General features: G+C 39.2%; 1 protein-coding gene and 1 long non-coding RNA gene across 3 annotated transcripts; one reads left to right on the plus strand and one right to left on the minus strand.

Annotated features, from left to right (window-relative positions):
* On the minus strand, positions 1-25,411 carry XPA (XPA, DNA damage recognition and repair factor). 2 transcript variants are annotated; one of them, XR_013535571.1, is made up of 7 exons: positions 25,129-25,411; positions 20,267-20,374; positions 16,900-17,005; positions 14,524-14,689; positions 12,221-12,338; positions 9,256-9,486; positions 1-1,852 (listed from the first exon to the last, which is right to left on the minus strand). XR_013535571.1 is itself a non-coding variant. In XM_002743114.7 (6 exons), the coding sequence occupies exons 1-6, from the start codon at positions 25,298-25,300 to the stop codon at positions 1,704-1,706; spliced, it is 819 nt and encodes a 272-aa protein (XP_002743160.1). In that variant the 5' UTR covers positions 25,301-25,411; the 3' UTR covers positions 1-1,703. The 2 variants fall into 2 exon arrangements, 1 of the variants encoding a protein (XP_002743160.1); XM_002743114.7 differs by lacking the exon at positions 9,256-9,486.
* On the plus strand, positions 8,855-9,922 carry LOC144582574 (uncharacterized). The gene is made up of 2 exons (XR_013535572.1): positions 8,855-9,323; positions 9,433-9,922. It is a non-coding gene; the product is annotated as an uncharacterized LOC144582574 (long non-coding RNA).
* Positions 25,412-25,687: the final 276 nt, after the last annotated feature.

The following is a 25,687-nucleotide window of genomic DNA, read 5'->3' on the forward strand; positions in this document are numbered from 1 at the left end:
TTTATTTTTATTTTTATTAAAGAACGGAAAAAAAGAGAAAGAAAAATGAATGAGGGAGAGAGAACGGGAGTGTTGCTTTATTCTAAAAATGGATATTGAAAACATTTTTTATGCCAATAATTGTGCTCAATAATGGCCAAACAATATTTCATTTAAACCTGTGAGTAGGTGTGATGTGGTACTGATAAGAGTGTATATTCTGTGTATTTAAAGTGGAAAGTTCTATAAATGTTTATTAAGTTTACTTGTTCCGGATCTGAGTTCAAGTCCTGGATATCCTTATTAATTTTCTGTCTCGTTGATCTATCTCGTTGATGTTGGAGTCTCCCACTATTATTGTGTGGGAGTCTAAGTCTCTTTATAGGTCTTATGTATCGGGGTGTTCCTGTATTGGGTGCGTATATATTTAGGATCGTTAGCTCTTCTTGTTGCATTGATCCTTTTACCATTATATCTTTGTTGCTTTAAAATCTATTTTATCAGAGGCAAGAATTGCAACTCCTGCTTTTTATTTATTTATTTTTGCTCTCCATTTGGTCGGTAAATCTTTCTCCATCCCTTAATTGAGTCTTTGTGTATCCTTGCATGTGAGATGGGTCTGGATGCTGCATACCGTTGGGTTTTGGCTGTATCTTTTCATTGGGGGATTTAGTCGATTTAAATTTAGGATTACTACCATGATGTTAACTGGCTGTTTTGCCCATTAGTTGATGTAAATTCTTCATTATGTCGATGCTCTTTACTTTTTGGTATATTTTTGGAAAGGCTAATACTGGTTGCTCCTTTATACGTGTGATGCTTCTTTCAGAAGCTCTTGTAAAGCAGGCCTGGTGGTAATGAAATCTCTTGAGTACTTGCTTGTTTGTAAAAGATTTTATTTTTCCTTTGCTTGTGAAGCTTAGTTTGGCTGGATATGAAATTCTGGGTTAAAAGTTCTTTAAAGGATGTTGAATATTAGCCCCCACTCTCTTCTGGCTTGTAGGGTTTCTGCTGAGAGATCTGCTGTAAGTGTGAGAGGCTTCCCTTTGTGGGTAACCTGACCTTTGTCTCTGGCTGCCCTTAGTATTTTCTCCTTCATTTCAACCCTGGTGAATCAGACGATTATGTGCCTTGGGGTTGCTCTTCTTGAGGAATATCTTTGTGGTGGTCTCTGTATTACCTGGAGTTGAATGAATATTGTCCTCCCTTGCTAGGTTGGGAAAGTTTTCCTGAATGATATCCTGAAGAGCATTTTCCAGCTTGGATTCATTCTCTTTGTCGTATTCAGGTACACCTATCAAACGTAAATTAGGTCTTTTCACATAGTCCCATATTTCTTGGAGACTTTGCTCATTCCTTTCTATCCTTTTTTCTCTATGCTTGTCTTCTCGTTTTATTTTGGTTTTATACGCTTTGTTTTGGTATCTTGTCCTCAAATTTGTAGCTGATGTATCACTTTTGCACCTACTCTAGCACTCAGCTTCCATCCCTGGTTGTAAGAAAACAATCACAGACATGACACTCTGCACACAACCAGGCCAGGTGGACCTTCACTGAAACTTGCTTTTAAGCAGTAACATACATAATTATTACTGAAGCATTACTTATACAAGGGTTTCATTCATCTATGAAGACATTGCATTTTCTTGAATTTTGAACAGAACCAATCTTAATTTTATTTAAATGTATAATTAATTCTATAAAACAGGTCACTGAACTAAAAATCACATTTTTTCATATGTCAGTTCATGGCCACACATAGTACAGGTCTTCCGGTACATGTCGTCTTCTAGGTTTTCCTCTGGTCCATACTCATGTTGATGAACAGTCGTCTCTCTTTTCCACACACTGCTTCTTACTGCTCGCCGCAATTCTAAGAAAAAAAAAATTTAAAAGTCATCTTTTCAGTGGTGCTATTCAGCTGAATCCAAAAATCCATCAAGCTTTCAGCCATGTACGTGTGTGTGTCTACGTGTATTTAAACCATGTGTAGTTTACCTTCATTTTATAACAAATCACAATTGATTATATAAACTTGGCAAGTTTACTTTCTTACCTCACTAGCTTGGTCTATGAATTAAGTTGTCCTTGGAGCAGTGTGAAACGAGATTCAGAATGGTTATGTGGGTTGGAGGTAGGCAAAATAAAACCAAATTCAGAAGTGAGTTGAGTAACAGAATAGGACACATTCAGGTACATTTGACTTCACATAACAGAATGCCACAGTAGAAGAAGGAGTTGAAATAATTTTAAAAAGGAGTATTATTAAGTTCCTGTCAGGAGCTATGTCTATAACCATCAAGTCAAGCTTTGCCTGCAAGAAAACTAGAAAGTAGAGAACTAATCACTATGCTGATGTGTTTTCATCTGAGAAAAGGTGCTTGTGTAACAGACCTCAAATCTATTGAAGTTTTTATAAAATGACAGTATTATTTTAGGAGAGGGCTAAAAATAACAATCACAGGATATTAAGAGTTGGAAAGAACCACAGAGTTTTAATTTTAGTTCAACTGTGAAGCCAGAACACTGGTCATATTCTAATGTTTGGAGCTTTTTCTGCTACTTCGTGTCAAAATCATTTTACAAAGAAAATTATATTGGGTTCTTTGAAAGCAATCAAGTAAATCATATTTTAAAAGTTTACACTGCCAATCCCAGCACTTAGGGAGGCCGAGGCAGGTGGATTGCGAGGTCAAGACCATCCTGGCCAACATGGTGAAACCCTGTCTCTACTAAAATTACAAAAATTAATCGGGGGTTTGGCATGCGCCTGTAGTCCCAGCTACTTGGGAGGCTGAGGTAGAAGAATCGCTTGAACCCAGGAGGCGGAGGTTGCAGTGAGCCGAGACTGCGCCACTGTGCTCCAGCCTGGTGACAGAGCAAGACTCCATCTCAAAAAAAAAAAAAAAACAAAAGTTTACACTGCCTATTACCTTAAAAAAACCAAACACTTGGTGCTAATTGAAAATTAACAAGCTAGTAACTTCTTAGTTTCTAGATTAATGAATAAAAAGCAACACTTTACATTTCTGATCTTTTACCAGTGATCCACCCAGTTCATGATCTTTGACAATGGCATTACCTAAGGGAGAGTATGATAGCTATCTTTTATAATCTCAGCCATAAAAATCAACATATGCCAAATAATCATATTTTCCCTAATCCATTTTAGATCTGTAAGTAGCATCAGAATACTACTTGAATCTTTGTATTTTCAGCTGTTACTAGATCATGAGGATGAAAACAAACACAGGGCTAAGTATAAGGCACTGTTCTTACCACTTTAAATGCATTTAATCCTCACAAACCTTTAAGATAAGTAGAATTATTCCAATTTTACAGATGAGAAAACCAAAGCACAGAGAAGTTATAAGTTGCCCAAGGTTGTTATATGTTGACAGATACCTCTAGCATGATAAGTACTTTGAATTTATTTCAGTGCACATACCTCTAGATAGTTTTTGACCTGGAAGAAAAACAACCAAACTCTTTCATTTCTGTCAGTATCCTCATATTCTGAAGACCTTGGTTTTTCTATATATAGATCTGGAATGCCCTCCTTCCTTTAAATTTTACCTTAGGATATTTTCTAAATAATGATATGCTAACCAGAACTCCACAGATGCCTCCTGGTTTCAGATAATGTAAGGAAGATGTTGCCTGCTTGAATTCTAATACCTGCTTTTCAACTTTGTTCTCATGCAAGACATCTTGGCATGATTATCCCACTGAAAATCCTACAAAATTTCACTGCAGCACTATCATGCTAAACTAACTTTTCTGCCTAATTTGAATATATTATGTGTACTTAAAAAGAGGTACCAAAGAAAACTTTTCTGAATACTAAAAAAAATACCTGTAGTCAAAATCAGTCTTTCTAACCGTGATTGAACCCAAGGTTTTACATTGACTTTTACTTTTTCTCCCCATTCTTCAGCTATTGTGTCAGGCTATACTAAGAATAAAGCCATATATTTAATATTTACTAGACATTCCTGGAAAAACTTGTGCCAGAAAGGAAGTATTTGGGGCCAGGTGCAGTGGGTCATGCCTGTAATCCCAGCACTTTGGAGGATCACCTGAGCCCAGAAGTTCAAGACCAGCCAGGGCAACATAGTGAAACCCCATCTCTACAAAAAAAAATTTTTTTTTTTTTTTTTTTGAGACAGAGTTTCGCTCTTGTTACCCAGGCTGGAGTACAATGGCGCAACCTCGGCTCACCGCAACCTTCGCCTCCTGAGTTCAGGCAATTCTCCTGCCTCAGCCTCCTGAGTAGCTGGGATTACAGGCACGTGCCACCATGCCCAGCTAATTTTTTTTGCATTTTTAGTAGAGACGGGGTTTCACCATGTTGACCAGGATGGTCAATCTCGTGACCTCGTGATCCACCCGCCTCGGCCTCCCAAAGTGCTGGGATTACAGGCTTAAAAATTTTTTTAATTAGCCAGCCATAGTGGTATGTGCCTGTAGTCACAGTTACTCAGGAGACTGAAGTAAGAGGATCACTTAAGCCATGGAGGTTGAGACTGCCATTAGCTATGACTGCACCAAGGCACTCCAGCCTAGGTGAAAACTATCTCAAAGGGGGGCGCGGGAACCAGAACAAAAGTATTTAGAAATAGATAGGTTTGGGGTTTTTTCATCCTTCTTTCCCTTTCTGAACAATTTGGTCCTAAAGCCATTAACTGGAGCAAGTAAGCATCCACAGCAGAGTGAGAGAGCCCAAGAAAAAGGGCTCCCTCCAGAAAAGGAAGCAGCAACAGTAATGGGAATCAGTCACAGGGCTTTGATCAAGTCACTATAGTAAGGATCACAGGACCCAGGTTTCTCGTCATCCATAAAACCATGAAATTTCAGATTAGAACTGGATGTATCAGTGTAAACTCAAAGTTTACATATATGTATAGACAGACACAGAAATACAGATACACATGTGTTGTGCTAGAAAGCAGAAAGGAGTGCTGAAGAAATGACCTAAGTCCAGGCATGGTGCCTCACGCCTGTAATCCTAAAACTTTAGGAGGGTGAGGCGGGTACATCACTTCAGGCCAGGAGTTTGAGACCACCAACCTGGCCAATATGGTGAAATCCCATCTCTTGAAAATACAAAAATTAGCTGGGCATGGTGGCATGCACCTATAATCTCAGCTACTTGGTAAACTGAGACAGGAGAATTGCTTGAACCTGGGAGGTGGTGATTGCAGTGAGCTAATTGTGCCACTACACTCTAGCCTGGGTGACAGAGCTTGACTCAGTCTCAAAAGTAAATAAAAAATTTTAATGACATGTCCAAAGATACAAAAGCTAGTTACTAGGCCAAATCAGACCATTTGAGCACCAAAATAAAGACAGAAATGAACCAAAGCCACTGGAGAAAAACAAATTAATAAATCCATATCAATAATAAGTAAATAGGGAAAAGGATGCTATAGAATGCTGACTGCCAGTTGCTTAAATGCAGAAGGAATGCTGGAATTAGAAGACAGTTCTTCTAACCATCATACTAAAGATGTTCTAGCAAGAACCATCAATGGATACGAAATCTAGGAGGATACAATTTCTTTTTGCTTACCAAATCAAAAATCAAGAGTTACCACTGAGGGCTGATAGACATTAATGCCTCCAGATACGAGGCCATGAGAAAAGCACATCACTTATGTACTATCCCTGGCCTGATACGCATACCCTGCATCTAATCAGCAGGACACACCAGACACTGCCCCAAGTGACAAGCATGTTTTAAAAGGCAGGGCAGTGGAACCAGACTTTTCAAAAATGTCAATGTCATAAAAAGAAATAAGGGCTATGTAAATATCCTGGAATAAAAGTTTAGAAAGACTTGGTACCTAAAGCCAATACACCCAATCCTATACTGAATTCTGTTCTAGAAAGGAATCACTAAAAAGAACATTAGGTCAACTAACAAAACTAGAATATGGAGGACAGATTAGACATAAACACTAAATGTTAAATTTACTCAAGTTAACAATATACTTTGGTTATGTAACAGAACATATCCCTATGAGGAAATATATACTAATATTTATGGGTAAAGGGTAGTGATATAAACAACTTAGTCTTAAATGGTCAGAAAAAAATAAATACTGTGTATGTATAGAAAGAGCATCCAAATGATGCAAATAGCATCAAGTGTTAACAGTAGGTAATCTGGATAAAGGATATATAAGTGGCCCTTTATATTATTATCCTTGCAATTTTTTATAAGTTTGAAATTATTTCCAAACAAAATAGTTTAAAAAGATAGGCGCTAGCTTGAAGGGGAGTCTACTGGCCACATTTTGGACAATTTGAACACCAAAATGAGTAATGACCAGAATGAACTGTAATACACTGACTTCAGAATAAGAAACCATGAGTCCAGCTGATGCTTAAAAAAATAAAAATCTGTTTTTAAAAGGAGAAGAAAAACTTCTTTCCAAAAGCCAAATAACAATTGTAGAAAGTGACAGAAATAGAAAATCACCATTTATATCCACCAGAATAATAACCAACTCAAGTAAGACTGAGCCCTGTGTACTAAAACCACTGAGTGAAACGTAAGGAACGAGATATTCACATAGTATTAGATTTCTCACTAATTACAAAGGATAAAGAGTACCTCTACAGTGGAAAACCTGGCAGACACCACCTTACCTAAGCAAACTACCACTCCCTTCAAAGAGCTGGTACATGTGTCTTGATAAGTGCTCAAACACATCACCTTTAAAGTATTCCCACCAAAAACATTCAACATGAGCCTAACCATGAAGATACAAGCAGCTAACAAATCTAAATGGAAGGACACACTGAACAGCAGCTGGCCTGGGCACTGCAAAATGTCATGAAAGACAAAATGAGGGACTAGTTTCAAAGCAACTATCAATATGCATCATCCATGGATAGTACCTAGAGCCAAGAGCTGGAAAGGACACCAAAACAACTGGGAAATATTAAATTATACACAAGACAGGAGCATTACATTAACGCTTAATTTCTTGACTATTATCATTGATCTTTAGTTCTGTAGAAGAATGCCATTTTGTTTTTTTAAAGACACGAGTCATTGCACCCAGGCTGGAGTGCAATGGTGCAATCTCAGCTCACTGCAACCTCTGCTTCCCGCGTTCAAGCATTTCTCCTGCCTCAGCCTCCTGAGTAGCTGGGATTACAGGCGCACATCACCATGCCCAGCTAATTTCTAATTTTTGTATTTGTAGTGGAAACAAGGTTTCACCATATTGGCCAAGCTGGTCTTGAACTCCTGGCCTTAGACTGCCCGCCTCGGCCTCCCAGTGTGCTGGGATTACAGGCATGAGCCACTGCGCCCAGCCAAATGCCACTGTTTTGAGGAGAAACATGCTGAAATATTTATAAGACCCATAGGCTGGGCGCGGTGGCTCACTCCTGTAATCCCAGTCCTTTGGGAGGCCAAGGTGGGCAGATCACCAGGTCAGGAGATCGAGACCATCCTGGCCAACATGGCAAAACCCCATCTCTACTAAAAATACAAAAATTAGCAGGGTATGGTGGCACATGCCTGTAGTCCCAGCTACTCAGGAGGCTGAGGCAGGAGAATCACTTGAACCCGGGAGGCGGAGGTTGCAGCGAGCCAAGATCCTGACACTGCACTCCAGCCTAGCAACAGAGCGAGACTCCATCTCAAAAACAAACAAAAAAACTCACAATGTCTGCAAGTAACTTGCATGGCTTGGCAAAATATGTGTGTGTGAAAGAAAAAAATTTGGCAAATGTTAACATCAGGTAAAATGTAACATTAATAATTTTTTCACATTAATTCATTTAACAAAACTTTGGAAAGCAGATATCAACTACCTACTGCTAAGAATGAGCAGGAGGTAGTTTCAAAAGAAAAGTAAGACTTTAGAAGAGTGGGAAAAGGTCTGTAGATCTGAAATGATTTTAGGGGAGCTGAGGAAACCTGGGTGGGTGCAGGTCCTACGCAGCGCTGAAAGCCTAACTGAAGTTGGAGACAAAATAGTGGTTCACCACATTTACAGCCTCCTAGCCACTGGCCTAGAATTTCACAATGCTGGAAGCTATTAACTAAGGACTGCCTTTCATGGAAATTTATAAAAATTTTCATGGTAACCAGTCTTCTTACTGAATATATTCAGACACAGCTTATACTTTTTATACAAAATAATTTTCTCCTAAAACCTTTTTTAATGAAAATTTTATACCAACCTAAAACTTGTATTCAGTTTTTAACATCTTGATTTTGCAAAAGAGGTGGTCTGTATTCAAAGAAACCCAATGCTGCTTCTGAGGTAAACTTGTAAGACAAGTAGCTGAGAGAGACCAGATACTTTTAAATACTTTATGGTAGGGCAGGAAGTATTGACTCATGATGCCCCTTGTTAACGGGAGAAAAAGAATTACAAGGAAAGGATATAACAAAATGATTCTTTGGTCTTATTTTTTCTTCCATAAACTAATGCAGAGAAACAGAATTGAGTCTCCCAAACTCTTGAGAGATGACCCCAAAGGGTCATAAATATAACCACAGGCCCAAAATGTACAATACCTACAAACTTGGGGTCCCCCAATTTCTTACCTCTTTTGGGAGGAAAGTACATAGTAATAAATAATGAAAATCAGTTTTCCTTTTTTAGAAGGGTAACCTCTACCAGTACTAAATAAGAGAAAGCTAGTATAACAAAAGAAAAGCTTTAACTCTACCTTATTTATAGAGTAGGCAAGCAAACCCAAAACGTTCTGTACATTTGAACCAGCTGAATGTTCCCATCTAATATCAAGGCCAGTGCATACTGAAGATTTGAAATGAAAACTGATTTCTATAATCTATAACTCATTTCTGTAATGTATAACTGTCCTCTCTTTCACATTCCTTAAGATGCCTGTTCACTACTTCTTTCAAGACTCCTTGCTACTGGAAGAGAAGAACTGGTGTAAGGCATTGAAAAGATTAAAGAAAAGGGCCAAATTCAAAAGAACTCTTTCCAAATTTCAATCGGTCCTTTGAATATTTTGATACAGAGTTTTGATAGCAGTTAAAAGACTGGACAGCAGTTCTGCCTTCTTATATCTAAAATCTACAACAATTTGAATTCACTAACAAGAAAACTCTTTCTTGTCTTTCACCTTATTTTTATGTATCTAGATACAGATATATAAATACAGATCTATATCTATATATACTATTTCAACTGTAAAATTCTTTTTGTAGTAAGATAAATTCTCAAACTGCTAAAGTAGAAGATCATATTCTAAAAGCAGGTAAATATAATCTCTTACCTTCCCAGAAAGAAGTAAACTCTGTCAGCTTCTTTGTGGATCAAAATCAGAAGACCAAGAGGAACCAGGTTCCAATTTCTTTTCAACTAAAATACTTTTAGACTTGCTTTTATTCCTCTCTGTTCTGAGCCTTGTGAGAAAACTGCACAGTAAGCTTCTTGTGTCTAATCTCTACAGTGTCTACTCCAATCTCAGCCCTTTGTGGCCTATTCAGGAAGGCAGGAACAACCTCTAAAGTAAATCAACAAGAAGCCATAATTAAAGAAGGCATCACACTGACCTCTCTGCACATTAAACACCAGAAGACCATGGAGTAATGTTACTGAACTGAGAAACAACTTAGAAAAACATTTCTATTTACAGAGACTTGGAAAATATATCACTCATGTTACCACTTGGGAAAATATTCTCAAAAGACATGCTTCATTCAAATAAAAAGCGAATTGAAATAAAGAAACCAGACCCAAGAGGTCTAATTCTATGAAAAGTCTGAGCTTCAGGGCAAGCTCAAACTCTTCAAAAATGAGGACAATTGACAGTAGCTTATCTGGTGATTAATAGCAGCAATTTAATGTAATGAGAAAAGCCAATTATTATAAAGTTCATATCTTTCTTCATAAAGTAATACCAATAAAAACAATTTTTTTAAGAGTTCTGTTCATACTAATAACATATATGCCACATAGAATTTTTATAGATAAAAGGCATGTGATGAAATGGATGCCATCTTCTTTCAATCTGCTAGTCAAATTACAGGAATTTAGTTACCATTAGATGACACTGTAACCAAACTACAAAATTAGTATCTAAGAAAAAGTACAGACAGCCCTCCTTTTAAAAAATACCTCACCACTTTTCAGGTACAGGTTTTTAATTAATACTTACTATTTTACCCATATATTATTATGTGCACCAAAATACCACCTGGAAATAGTTAAGGAGGCAGCAGAGAAGCAAGAGTTGAGGTAATTTCAGGTAGCTGGAATTAACAAAAAAACCTAGGCTAGTATATTACTAACCTATAACTCTGTCCTCCATTTCACACCTTGTAAAATGCCTTTTCACTACTTTATCTTTCAAGGTTCTCCTTGCTACTAGAAGAGAGGAAGGACTGGTGTGGGGCATTGAAAAGATTAAAGGGACAAATTCAAAAGAACTCTTTTCAAATCCTCTCAATACAGCAGTGGTTACTTTTGGGAAGGTTCTTTAATGAAAATGCTCTTACATGGCATAGCTGGCTACAGGAAACCTCTACAAAGCCATGAAAGTGTGCCTTACCTTGTGATTTAGGGATTGCTAAGTAACTATATAAAAAGATGTATATAACGATGTTGATCACGGAGTTGCTTGCTAAACTTTGTCAAATAGTGCTTCCATTTTTATTTTAAAAAATTTTAAGGGTCTTACCACAGAAAAGAACAGGAAGAGTAAAAAACGTGTTGCTGATGACTGTCTCTGAGCAGGAAAATCAGAGTTCTTTCTTTGTAAATCTCTAACTTTTCTGCACTAATTGAATTACAATTGTAATGACAAAGGAAAAACAAATCCTCACAGTGACAAGGATTACAACAACTTGTGTTCCTCACAACAAGGAAGGCTTACATTCAATTTTTGGTTTTGCTTTTTTGTGTTTAAGATATCTGAGTTATCTTATTCACCCTCCAAAACCACTTCTGAATCCTAAAAACAAAAGCAAAATTATATGGTAGGACTTTTTTTTTTAGATGGAGTCTCACTCTGTCACCCAGGCTGGAGTGCAGTGGCAGGGTCTTGGCTCACTGCAACCTCCGCCTCCTGGGTTCAAGTGATTCTCCTGCCTCAGCTTCCTGAGTAGCTGGGACTACAGGCACGTACCACCACGCCCAACTAATTCTGTATTTTTTAATAGAGATGGGGTTTCACCACGTTGGTCAGGATGGTCTCGATCTCTTGACCTCATGATCTGCCTGCCTTGGCTCCCAAAGTGCTGGGATTACAGGTGTGCACCACCACACCCGGCCGCAGGACATTCATTTTAAGTGAATTAATTTAGTATATATAAAAAACCCAATATATACACAAAATGTGTTATCTCTACACACTGTACACTACAGTGGGACTCCGCATAATTACTGCATGAAGAACATTTATGTTTACTTTTTTGAGACTTTTAGCGGTTCTGAGATAGAGCAGAAAGTGACCTCTGTGATCCTAGAGCACTGCATGTTCATCACTCTCACAGTACCTAGCACATTTGGACAATTTTAAGTTTCTCTCCTGACAAACACTGACTCCAGCATTTATGTTAACACAGTGCCTGGCACACTGTTGACACTTTGGATGCATTGACGGATGAAAAGATAGAATTAACAGACGTACATACATGGCTGGATAACAGGGACAAATTAATGCAGAGAGAGATGGACAAGGGAAAGCATACAGAGACAGACACATGGATAGAGAAATGACTACTTCATGAAGACTTTCAGTCAAAAAAGCCCGGTTCCAGTCCCAACTTTGCCAATAACTATGTAACAAGTCACCCCATCTTTCTGGGTCTTTTGGTCATATGTAAAATAAAAGTGTCTTCTAGCTGCTGAATTAGAGGACCAAGACTTAGGGCATGGCTTTTCATTTTAAGCTCGTAGTTTGTTGGTGGGTGTTTTTTATAATACTGTTGATCATACTTAAGATTTAATTGATGCCAAATCCTTGACAGTGATACCGCTTCTGATACTCATATTGTTCCTAATAAAAACACGATTCACTTTAAGATGATGACATACATCTTTTCAGAAATGTAGTACTGTGAGGTTTGAACTGAGTGCCTTAAAGACCAACATACTGAGGGCAAACTTAAGTCATTATCATCCTCTAAAAATCACATTCCAATCTATTGGTGACATTAAACAGGAAGAATCTAGCTAAAGGCTTTTTGAGAAATGGTCAAACACAATCCTTCATGATATAAAATGTGGCCATTTACCTTTTACTTTTTTATCAAATTTCTTCTGTTTCATTTTTTCTCGGTTTTCCTGTCGGACTTCTTTTGCTTCTTCTAATGCTTCTTGACTACCCCAAACTTCAAGAGACCTCTTCACAATCTACAACACAAAATCCATATTTAAATGAGTTGGGATTCAGACTTGCAAAATATTATAAAGTTATAATCATTGAATCCACAGGTACCAAAGAATTATCTAAGTATAAATTAATAACTATTTACTAGAAATTTAAAGATTTAAAATAGTAATGATCAGAAACAGGTCTAATAAAACATCTATCTAAACCTATAAAACTCTCAGTAAACGTATGCTGAATTACATTATAAATAGAAAAGTTGTCCTCTGACTGTATTGTCACAGGAATCAAAAGTACTTGTGGTCAGTGAGTTTCACCAACCGTGGCAGGCTCACCAAAGAAACAGTTTGTTGACAGATTAGCCACATCAGACCTAAATATGAGGTAATCTCCAACCACAGGAAATTACCAATTACTCCTCATCTCCTTCAAGATCAATAATTGTTTCTATCAACTTATGATCTGCAGGATAGCTATTTTAATTTTGGTACCAAAATGATGTAAAAAGTCTTCATTCTACTTTTAAAACTTTACATTATATACCTTTACTCTTTATAATATTTACTTACATTTTAAGAGAATAATTTACACACTAAGAATTATGCCCAGGGTACCTCTCACAATGTTAAAAGGACCATAATATTAATCAATTAATAATTAATTAATCAAATTTCTTAACATCAAGTGCTATACTTGTATTTCACAGATTCTGGGACATCACGTTTTCCATAATTTAACATCCCTGAAAATGTTGCATCACCAAAGTACTTAAAAATTCTGAGTCCAAAAGTGGTGCAGAAAAGTTGGACTCAATGTAAAGAAGTTTAGGAATACCTTAAGTCTTTTGCACTTGCATTTTCCCTTTTACGTATGCAAAGTTGTGATATATGACAAAAAACTCTAATATAAAGTAATGGCACGATTTCACTAAGTATAAAATAAAAGCATCAAGTGATAGATAAGAAGGCATATGTTGATTTAATTAGTAGCATTTAAAAATAATGGTACATAAAACAATAGTGAATTTTCTAATCAACAGAATCATTAATATTTAATGAAATTCAGTATATGTTTTGTTTTATAATATAGCTTCTTAATTTTATTTGGAGATATGGGATTTTCTAGTATGGCATGTATTCAAACTGTGCTCTAAAGCAATGCCTCCCAATGTTTCAAGCTAACAGCATAAACAGAATATTACAATATTTGTATTACTCTGGGGTCGATACAAGAAGCTGCTTGTGACCCAGGGAAACTGGCCTGGGCATTAGCAGCCCTAGCCACTTAAGTTATCACCATGTTGGCCTACCTGTAACCCATCTGCAGCAAGCAGAGTTGAGAAGATCTGCTCTGAGACTACAGAGTTACATGGTCACTCGCTAGCATTCCAGAAGGGCATTTCCTGAATTAGAATTAGATTTTAGGTATTTGTGAAATGCCTGAAATTTTTTTTTAATATTTCTTTTTTGGTGGGCAATGGAGGTGAAAGGGGGTAAGGAAACAAGGCATGACTCCCATTCCAACCTTTTTTAGTTTCCAAATTGTACTCTTAACATCACCCAATAGCAACATGTTTATTTCAAAGTGCCATATAAGAAGCAAAATGAGGCCGGGCATGGCACATCACTGACGCCTGTAATCCCAGCACTTTGGAAGGCCAAGGCAGGAGGATCACTTGAGCCCTGGAGTTTGAGACCAGCCTGGGCAATATGGCAAAACCCCATCTCTACAATAAATACCAAAAACTAGCCAGGTATGGTGCCGTGTGCCTGTAATCCAAGCTACTCAGGAGGCTGAGCCAGGAGGATTACCTGAGCCTGAGAGGTCAAGGCTGCAGTGAGCTATGATCTCACTCCAGCCTGAGTGACAGAGTAAGACCTTTGACAAAAAAAAAAAAAAAAATATATATATATATATATATATATATATATATATATATATATATTATATATAGCATACCTGTGACAGTCATGCATAATGACATTTAGTACCATGTTTTCTCATTCACTTTTCAAATAAAATTTGAAATAAAATTTTTGCAAAAGCAAAATGAGAAAACATGTTAGTAAATGTCATTATGCATGACTGTCACACACATGCAAAACTAGGGAGTTTTTTCATATTCTGTAAGCAAAAACCAAACTAATTATAACTAGTTTGTTAAAACTTTACCAGAGTTAAAATTAATAAATACAACTTATTAGAGACCTGTAACTTTAAGTAGAGTTTCATATCACCCCATTGTGAATGATGAGGATTCTTCTTCACAATAAATTTAAGAGCTGGCTCTCTTTTTTCTAAATCACAGTCTTTCAGAAGATATTCTTGTTTTGCCTCTGTTTTGGTGATAAGCTTGTGTTTATCATCAGCATCTCTGAAAACAGATTAAGTTCATTATATAAGTTAGTTATTTTAAATAAATTGCAAATTGCCCAGCAACTTAGGGGCACTCACAGCAAAAAAGCACATAAATAATACATTTTCCTGCAACTCTCATGGTTAAATTAGCAACACAGGAATTCTAACAGAAAAAATACTTTATCTTTTACTTATTCTAATAAATTATATTATCTAGAGAAGAAACATTCCTAGCAAAGGCTGTAGGACAGGGGTGTACTTTGCAAATGGAGTGCACAGCAAGGGACCAGTGTAACTAGAAGACCTGAAGTGATGGTGAGGAGTGGTGGGAGATACAGTCAAGAGACAGTCGGCCTTGCAAGCAATGGTGAAGAAAATTTTATTCTAAATGGGATTAGAAACCAAGTTTTGAACAAAATACTGTATGAAGAGGAGACCCTAGGGGTACAAAAGGGATAGTTAGGGAGAGACCAGTTACAACACTACTGCAGTGGTCCAAGCAAGAGCTGACGGTGGCCTAGGCTAAGGCAGCAGTGGGAGAGGAGGAAATGTAGATGGATTCAGCATATGGTTTGAGCATAGAGCCAAACAGGTTTGGAATTAATACACACAAGAGAGTGGAGACATAGCCAGTGAATGAAGCTGCCTTTACTGAAATGGTAAACACTAAAGAGCAGGTACAGGTCAGGGAGGGGAGAAATCAAAGGTTCTATCAGAGGATTCTGTCACAAAACCATAAAAGTTAAAACTAGGAATAGCTGTATGAAAGCTAACTAATGGGAGACATGCAGGCTGTACTGTACTATAACTATAATCTTTGATGATGTAGAAAAAGAATGGAGGACTATGTTCCTGATAATAATTAAACATAAAAGTGTAATGTTTCCAGACTTTTCAAGGTGTTGGCAGAGACTGCGTTCCTTTCTGGAGGCACTAGGTAAGAATCCATCTCCTTGCCTCTTCTAGCTTCTAGAGGCCACCTGCATTCCTTAACTTATGACGCCCTCCTTCCACTTTCACAGCCAGTGATGGTGCCTTCTCATATTGCATCACTCACTTCTTCCATAACTGAATGTCCCTCAGACCCTCAGCTCTCCTCTTCCACTTTTAAGAAAGCTCATGTGCTTGTATTGGGTCTACCTGGATAACCCAGGATAATCTCCCCATCTTGAGGTCTTTAACATTAATCATATCTGCAAAGTCCATTTTGCTATGGCAAGGTAATATATTCACAACTTTCTTTAAACTGGTACAACGGCTGCTTCCATTTTATCTTGGAAATAAATTATATGGAGTGTTTCAGTTCCCAAAAGCCATACTGGCTTTAAGGAGAATGATGACAAGACTATGGACCTTAACCACTGTGTCAGTGGGAAATGAGTTTGTCATCTATAGTTCGAGCTGCGGTGCCAGAACATTCCCAGCCATATATTTGATCATGAGGCCAGGGACCACAACTCCCTCTCTATCTACTCAAGATTCCACTCCGCAACAAGCCAATCATGATGGCTCCCAATGTCTGCAGAAGGGACTTTGAAAGGGTAGGTCCTTCAGGCAGGTGAGGAGTTGAAGGCTGTAGGGACAAAGGAAGAACAGGGAACAAGTAAGAGTGCCAACTAAGATTCCAAGGTAGGGCCTTCAGTGTGCAAGACATCCACAGCATTTGGCTGAGTAACGAGTAGCGATAGGAGAACCGTGTGAACTGAGAAAGGTTATTGCGGATGATATAAAAAGAGGATACAAGTCTAAAAGAAAAAAAGAAGGGAAGAATATTATTTTTCCTCATCTATTTATGAGGGTAGCAAAAGACAAATGAGAAAAGGTATGAGCTACTGTCCTCTCACTGAAGGCCCCAGTCCTCTCACCCAGGTGTAAACACACCCTGGAATAAAGAAATAGAGGGATCATTAGGGCTGGGAGAAGAGAAGCATTAGGAGTCTGCCACTGAGAGATGTTTAAAAACAAAAACAAAAAAACTCAGGCCACCAGAAAGGAAAAGGAAATTTATATGGCAGAACCACTGGCATCCTTCCTATTTTATGGGGTATATCATAAGCTTTAATAAGCACAGATGTGTATTTTGCAAAATAGAAACCAAAGAAATTTTAGGAAACGCCCAAAATAAAAATCGTAATTATTAAGAAAATATCATATCCAGAGATAAAACTTGTTTTGTCCTAAACCTACATATAAACATTGGCAATTAACACCATCTAAAATAAGTACCTGCAGTTATCACAAGTTGGCAAATCGAAGTGGTTCATAAGATAAGAATCCATAAATTCTTTCCCACATTCTTCACATATTACATAATCAAATTCCATCACAGGTCCTAAGAAAAGGAAAATGAACTCTTTAAGTTTCCTTTTTTATGACTAGAACAATATATTCTCCTCTATCTTATTAGCTTATCAGCATGTATGTTATGCCTAACATAAATATATTGAAGTAAAAGACCAAATAAGACCTTGATTATGTTTATCTATAAAAGTAATTTAAGAGGAAAAAGAAAAGGAAGTAACATAAAAAAACCTAGCAATTCAACAAATATTTCTGAATCCCAGCCATGTGCAACGTACTTGTATTAGTGTTAACACTGCAGCTATAAGAAACTACCATTGACTGAGTGGCTTAAAAACACGCATTTATTATCACACAGATCTCTAGATTATTCTGACATGGGTCTCAGTGGGCTAAAATCAAGGTGTTGGCAGAGCTGCATTCCTTTCTGGAAGATCTAGGCAAGAATCCATCTGCTTGCCTTTTCCAGCTTGTAGAGGCTGCCTGCATTCCTTGACTCATGACCCCTTCCTCCATCTTCACAGCCAGCAGTGATGGCTTCTCGCATTGCAGAACTCACTTCTTCCATAATACATGTCCCTCTGACCCTCAGCTTTCCTCTACTGCTTTTTTTTTTTTTTTTTTTTTTTTTTGAGATGGAGTCTTGCTCTGTTACACAGGCTGGAATGCAGTGATGTGATCTCGGCTCACTGCAACCTCTGCCTCCCCCACCTCCTGGATTCAAGTGATTCTCCTGCCTCAGCCTCCCAAGTAGCTGAGATTACAGGTGTGCACCACCATGCCTAATTTTGGGGTTGGGGGGTGGGGTTTGGCTTGCTCTCTCACCCAGGCTGGAGTGCAGTGGTGCGATCTTGGCTCACTGCAACCTCCACCTCCCAGGTTCAAGTGATTCTCCTGCCTTTGCCTCCTGAGTAGCTGGGATTACCAGCACACACCACCACACCAGGCTAATTTTTGTGTTTTTAGTAGAGATGGGGTTTCGCCATGTTGGCCAGGTTGGTCTTGAACTCCTGACCTCATGTGGTCCACCCGCCTTGGTCTACTGAAGTGCTGGGATTACAGGCATGAGCTACCTCGCCTGGCCCCTCTTCCACTTCTAAGGAAACTTCTGTGTACATTGGGTCTACCTGGATAACCCAGGATAATCTCCCCATCTCAAGGTCTTTAACCTTAATCATATCTGCAAAGTCCTTTTTGCTATGATCAGGATAATATATTTATAGGTTCCAGGGTAATTAAGGCATTGACATCCCTGGGGGCCATTATTCTGCCTACCACAGCACTGTTGAAAGTACAAAAGAGATTAGTCCCAGAGTGGTAGGGTGAAAAGGGATCTGCTTTCAGAGAGGGCACCAACATCACATGGGAAAGAGCAATAATGAGCATGGTAATAGTCAACAGAATTCACTTCCAAATGGAAAAATTTTTTTCTCCTTCATTCTACCCCCTACCAACAAAGCAAACAGCTTTTCTTTATCTGTCTTACCTACTGGACTATAAACTCCTTGAAGGGAGAGACTGTATTCAGCCATGTATCCTCAACTCCCAGCACAGAAAAACCACTCTAGGTAAGGTAAAGCTAGGTTATTTAAGGACTTCAAATGCCTAGCTTAAGGAACTTAATCCTTTAAGAATTGTTTCTCCTAGTACTTTTATAAATTTTACTAGTAAGGCTGGGCACAGTGACTCACTCCTCTAATCCCAGCACTTTGGGAGGCCAAGGTGGGTGGATCACTTGAGTCCAGGAGTTCAAGACCAGCCTGGCCATCATGGCAAAACCCTGTCTCTACAAAAAATACAAAAATTAGCCAGGCATCAATTAGCTGAGCATGGTGGTGGGCGCCTATAATCCCAGCTAGTCAGGAGGCTGAAGTAGGAGAATCATTTGTAGCTGGGAGGCAGAGGTTGCAGCGAGCCAAGATTGTGCCACTGTACTACAGCCTGGGCAACATGAGCAAAACTCCATCTCAAAAAAAAAAAAAAAAAGCAAGAAAAAGAAAAGGGAAGTTGTCATTTATTAACTGTTTATCTCAAAATATTCCTATCACTGCCTTCCCTTACCTCCTTCTAACACACTAATCTCCAAACTTTTAAAAAAAATTTTTTTTTGTAGAATATTAGAGGAGCATAGCTATAGACAAAAGGAAAAACTAAAAATTTTGGAACAGGCCTAGTGATAGTCAAAGTGGTATCTTTGAAAAAATTACCAGGATGCGTTAGAATGAAGAGAAACTGTGGTAGAAATACCAGTTAGGAAGCCACTACATCATTAATCAAAACATACAATGTACAGTTTTCTAATTTAAAACATTCTTTATAATGGGAATTCCTAAATAAACACAATGATGATTTTCAAACTCTGTCATTCCCTTTTACATTTACCACTGAGAAACTGGCAATCTATCATAAGCAAGAGTTGCGTAATTATTTCATTATATATTACAGTGTAATAATAATGGAAATAAAGTACACAATAAAACGTAATGTGCTTGAATCATCCTGAAACCATACCTGCCACCCCTCCACCCCACCCCAGGTTTTGTCTTCCATGAAACCAGTCCCTGGTGCAAATAAAAACAAACATTTTAATCCTTCAAGTCTCAGCTTCTGCACACACAGATTAGAGCAGGGCAACTACCTACATGGATGCACAACACTTTCGTAGCTGCGACTAAAGACTAGAATAGGGTTTTGTGGTTTTTTTAAGCTGTTATATTGCACTGTTGGCTGCCAAACTTATGAACAAATAAAGCATTTCTGTTTTCTTCCCAAAGAGTATGAAAGTATCCTCACTGTGAAGGTATGTATACATATAAGTGACTTACCAAAGCACTAACCTTAGATCATAGTTATAGCTTTCTTTTTATGCTGGTCTATCTTATACTTTGTAATCTGCTTTCTTTCTCCACAGATAAATAAAAGAATGTCCTAAACGTTATCTCTTAATTCTGGTGCCTCATTTCGTCCTATCAGATGAGTATTTATATATACTCAAAAAAATAATTGAGTATTTATTCTATCAATCAATATACTGGCTAACCCTGCCTGTTATAAAACAACAGAGAGCATCAACCCCTAAGTACCTCAGCCGCAAGTTAAATAATCATTTCCACATGCATGGCTGTTTCTTTGATTTTTTTTTTAACTCTACCAGCAAAACTGCCAAACTTTATCCCTTTTATAATGTACTCCAATTAACGTACGGCATTTATTTAGCATCAGTTTGCATAGAATTATGCATGTTACTCAAAATAACCAATCTAGATGCTTATTTTTGAAAAACTCACTTTACCTGGCTGATGAACAACTTTTCCAATTTTTTGTTCTTCTTCTTCCTCTTCTAAAATGAAGCCTCCTCCTGTGTCAATTATCTTTGGGGCAGCTTTTACATTAGCCATCCCTAGGAAAGTAAGCGAAAGTAGTCAACAATTAAAGTAGTAGGTAAGTCCATATGTTCCCTTGTGCATAAACGGCAAATTCCTTTAAATTCAATGTATCTCAAACATAAAGATGTCCACAATAATTACTTCTACTCAACATTATACTGAAGGTCCCAGCTAGTGCAACAAAGCTAGAAAACCAAAAAGGCACAAAGGATGAAAAGAAAAAAGTAAAACAGGATCCATTCACAGCTGATGTGATTATGTATGTAAAATAGCCACAGGAATCTACAATTAGAATTAAGAAATAAAAACCTAGGAAAAGATGTGTAAAATCTCTGCACTGAAAACTACAAAACACTAAGAGAAATCAAAGAGGACTTAAATAACTGGAGAAATAGGCCAGGCACGGTGGCTCACGCCTGTACTGCCAGCACTTTAGGAGGCCAAGATGGGTAGATCACCTGAGGAGGTCAGGAGTTCAAGACCAGCCTGGTCAACATGGTGAAACGACATCACTACTAAAATATAAAAAAATTAGCCAGGCGTGGTGGCGGAGGCCTGTAATCTCAACTACTTGGGAGGCTGAGGCAGGAGAATTGCTTGAACCCAGGAAAAGGAGCCAAGATCACACCACTGTGCTCCAGCCTGGGCAACAGAGCAAAACGCCGTCTCAAAATAAATAAAGGGAGAAATAGACTATGTATGGATTTTAAACCTCAATATTATAATGTCAGTTCTTCACAAATTTATCTAAAGATTCAAGGTTATCTCAGCCAGAACCCCAGCAGTGGGGTGTGTTATGTTGTGTTATGTGTGTGTGCACACGCACACACCTGGAAATTTCCATTTCATATTTTGGGCATGGTAGATGGTGGGTAACTAAAGCCACAGAAAGTGAAACCGTGGATAAGGGAGGACTAAAGTGTGCATGTCTGACAAAGGACTCACATTCAGAATACATAATCAAATCCTCTAAATCAGTAAAAGACAAATAACCCAACTTTCCTAAAAATAGGCAAAGGATCTGAATAGGCACTTCACAAATGAGGATATCCAAATGGCCAAAAGCACAAAAAAGGGTTCTCATTATCTCTAATCATTGGGAAAATACAAATTAAAATCATAATGAAGTATCATTAGACTCTCACCAGAATGTCCGAGATGAAAAAGACTGACAATACCGAGCGAGAGGATGTGGAGCAACCAGAACTGCCATGCACTGCTGGTGAGATTGGAAACTGATAGAACCAGTTTGGCAATATCTATTAAAGCTTAACGTAACTACACCTCTCCTATGACCCAGCAAGTCCATCTCCAGGCATATACACAATAGAAGTGAGTGTGAATGTCCACTAAAAGACATAAACAAGAGGCCAACAAACATGAAGAAATGCTCATCATCACTGGTCATTAGAAAAATGCAAATCAAAACTACATTGAGATACCACCTCACACCAGTTAGAATGGTGATCATTAAAAAATCTGGAGACAACAGATGCTGGAGAGGATGTGGAGAAGTAGGAACAGTTTTACACTGTTGGTGGGAGTGTAAATTAGTTCAACCATTGTGGAAGACAGTGTGGCGATTCCTCAAGGACCTAAACATAGAAATTCCATTTGACCCAGCAATACCATTACTGGTATATATCCCAAGGATTATAAATCGTTCTACTATGAGGACACATGCACACGATGTTCACTGCAGCAATGTTTACAATAGCAAAGACCTGGAACCAACCCAAATGCCCATCGATGATAGACTGGACAGGGAAAATGTGACACATATACACCATGAAATACTATGCAGCCATAAAAAACAATGAGTTCGTGTCCTTTGTAGGGACATGGATGAACCTGGAAACCATCATTCTCAGCAAACTAACACAAGAACAGAAAATCAAACACCGCATGTTCTCACTCATAGGCAGGTGTTGAACAATGAGAACACATGGACACAGGGAGGGGGGCATCACACACTGAAGTCTGTCGGGGGAAATAGGGGAGGGACAGCAGGGGGTGGGGAATGGGGGACAGATAGCATGGGGAGAAATGCCAGATATAGGTGATGGGGAGGAAGGCTCATCACACTGCCATGCGTGTACCTAGGCAACAATCTTGCATGTTCTTCACATATACCCCAAAACCTAAAATGCAACTTAAAAAAAAGTAGAAAAAACAAACAAAAACAAAGACATAAACAAGAATGTTTACAGAGGTTTTATTCATAACACCCCCAAAGTGGAAACTACCCAAATATCCACCAAAAGGAAAATGGAAAAATTGTGGCATAATACAAAAGAAACTATACAACATATAAATGCACACACTACCAATGCAACAAAATGTGTGAATCTCTCAGTTACTACGTTGCACAAAAAGTCAGACACTATATGACTCAATGTACATGAACTTCGGAAATAGGTAATACCAATCAAATGGTCACAAGAGTATTACTTCGAGAATGGAGAGTGGACACTGACTAGGAAGGAGCCACAGGAAAACTTTTAAGGTTCTGCAAGTGTACCTATCTTGATCACTATGGTGTTTACACAACCATTTACATAGGTAAAATTCAGATGAGTACATTTTACAGTATGTTACGCCTCCATTTTTTTATTACTACCTTTTTTTTTTTTTTATCTCAAGACAGTCTTGCTCTGTTGCCCAGGCTAGAGTGCTGTGGCTTTCGGCTCACTGCAACCTCTGCCTCCCAGGTTCAAGCGATTCTCCTGCCTCAGACTTCCAAGTAGCTGGGATTATAGGTGCCCACCACTGTGCCTGGCTAATTTTTGTATTTTTAGTAGAGACAGGGTATAACCATCTTGGCCAGGCTGATCTCGAACTCCTGATCTCATGATCCACCCGCCTCGGTCTCCCAAAGTGCTGGGATTACAGGCATGAGCCACCGTGCCCGGCCCACTTTTTTAAAAAAGACAAACAATACGTTTTATTCTGCTAAAGTCACTCTCCTTCTCTGGCCTCAATTTCTCCCCCTATTAAATGAAAGGATTAGATTATAAGCCTGTTTCCACTGTTAATAGCAATTCTCACACTATAACACCTGTTTGTATCTCTGAATCCCTTCATTAGACCGAGTGCCTTTACCTGTGTAATTCTGAGTAAACATTCCATGCGTACCGACTGGATGGATAGAAATGAATGAACATACCAGAATATGTAATATAAAAAGCAAAGCAAATGAATGGAATGCCAGTAAGCACAATGAAAATTAGGAACAGGGAAAGCTGGAGTTGTCAAGGCCATGACTTGAGCAGGATCCTAAACAATGCTAACTCACGCCCAAAACAAAGCCCAATTTCTCTCTGCTGCTATGCCTTGCTGTTTCCCCAGGACGTTACCACCATTCTTTATTCTAAGCAAGTTTTTTTCAGTCTCTTTCATGGCATATGTCATGGCACACAAAGAAAAAGAAAATCGTATACTACCACGAAATAAAAGTACCACAAAGATAAAAATCCTGGTAGCTAACATAACTCTTGAACCACAGTGGGTTGTACCCAATGCTACAATACAATTCAGTTCTTGGGGAACTGCCTAAGAAATCTTACAGAACGTTCATTCTAGCTTGCTTTCCATGTTCAAAAGTTTAATTTAATGTCAGTTTTTGCTATTTTGTACCTTCTGTTCCACAGCCATGAAGTATAGATCTGGAAACCTTTATGGAATCATGAATATGAATTAATCAGGGCAAATAGACTTTTTGTCAGACTCTAGCGTGCCTCAAGCTGAGAAAAGAATAAAAGAAAACCACTACGAAGCACAAAGGATGAGACCAGGACCATCAAAAGTAGCCAGAATTTGCAATTTCGGTGTTAGTATGAACATCAAGACATGCCGCCAGCCTCAGACTCTTCTCACTCTCACTACTTCGGCTGCTAAAAAAGTCATAGCTCTAAACTGTGCTCGAAATAGTATAGTACAGAGCTTTCGCAACACATGTACTTCATGTTACAGAGGTAATCCTGAAGAACTGCCTGTCAACCAAACCATATTTCAAGTACCCTGAAAAAATTTAGTTGACCCAGTGACAAATTCTATAAAAGAATAATTCGAAGTGAGAAATCAGTCCTTAATTTACTTCAATAAACACGTTTTGAGCATCTACTTTTTGCCAAGGTCACACGTCCAAGAAAGACTCATGGAATCCATGGATTCGAATCTTAAAGGTTTACTACCCAGTCCCTTCTTCTGATAGCTGAAATCTCCTCTCCGCCATATAAGTAAGGGTTCTGCCAGTTTCTATTTGAGCGCTTCTAGTAATGGGACGCTCACGAGAAGCAATCCATTGCACTTTTGGCAACTCCAAATGTTGAAAGTTCTCCCTAACGAACACCACGATTTGCGTCTTCCATCAACTAGTTCTAGGTATGTGGCTCAGAATCAAGAACTAGTCTAACTCCTCTTTCTGGGACAGCTGAGGCCCTGACACCTGGCACTGGCTAGCATCTCCCGGCGGGGGCCGCTGCATCCCTAAACGAAAAGCCGAGTCCGAGCAGCAGAGGTGTAGCGAGGAAGGTCCGGGACTGGGGCTCAGGAGGCCCAAATGCGACCGCGGAACGCTCTGTGGTTGCGGATAGACGCTTTGACAAGGCGGCTGGGCGGATTCCCTCCCCGACTAGGGGAGACTCTGAGCCCAGACGCCAGCGGAGTTGACGCGACCCCCCGGACCCCGGCACTCGGCTCGCGGGAGCTAGTCTGGGGACCAGGGAGGCGGGGAGAGGGAAGGGGGAAGCGCCGCCGCGGCCCAAACCTCCAGTAGCCGCAGCCGCAGTCGCCGGGTAGGGCCGAGCAGCCAGCCGGGCCTGGCGCAGCATCAGCGCCCGCTGCCGCTTCCGCTCGATACTCGCCCGCACCGAGGCAGGCAGCTCCCCGGGTTGCTCTGAAGCCGCCGCCTCCGACGAAGCCCCGTCGACCGCCGCCATCTCCGACCCCCTCCGAGGATGTAGCTCGCAGCCCCACGCACAAGCACTGCGCGTCTAGGCGAGTCCACCGCCGTGCACCGCCTCGGCGCTCACCCAGCGGCCTTTCGGAGTGAGAGCGCCTGCGCAGTTAAGGGGACCGAGGTGGCCGGCAGGGTCGCTGGGCGGAGTCTGGGCATGCGCACAGCCAGGAGTACCCACCTACCTACCTGCTCACTTGTCAGCTGGGAGAAGGGTCTGTGCTGATGAGATCATGTCTCAGGACCGGGTCACCTTTAAAGTCTTGCTTGGTGATTCAGAGTATGGGCTTTCGAGTCTGACCTGAGTTAAGTCTGAGCTCTTGACAGTAAAACTCTGTGTGACCTTGGGCAAGTTATTTAACCCGAGTTC

The sequence above is a fragment of the Callithrix jacchus genome, chromosome 1, assembly GCF_049354715.1.
Source record: "Callithrix jacchus isolate 240 chromosome 1, calJac240_pri, whole genome shotgun sequence".
Lineage (NCBI taxonomy): Eukaryota > Metazoa > Chordata > Mammalia > Primates > Cebidae > Callithrix > Callithrix jacchus.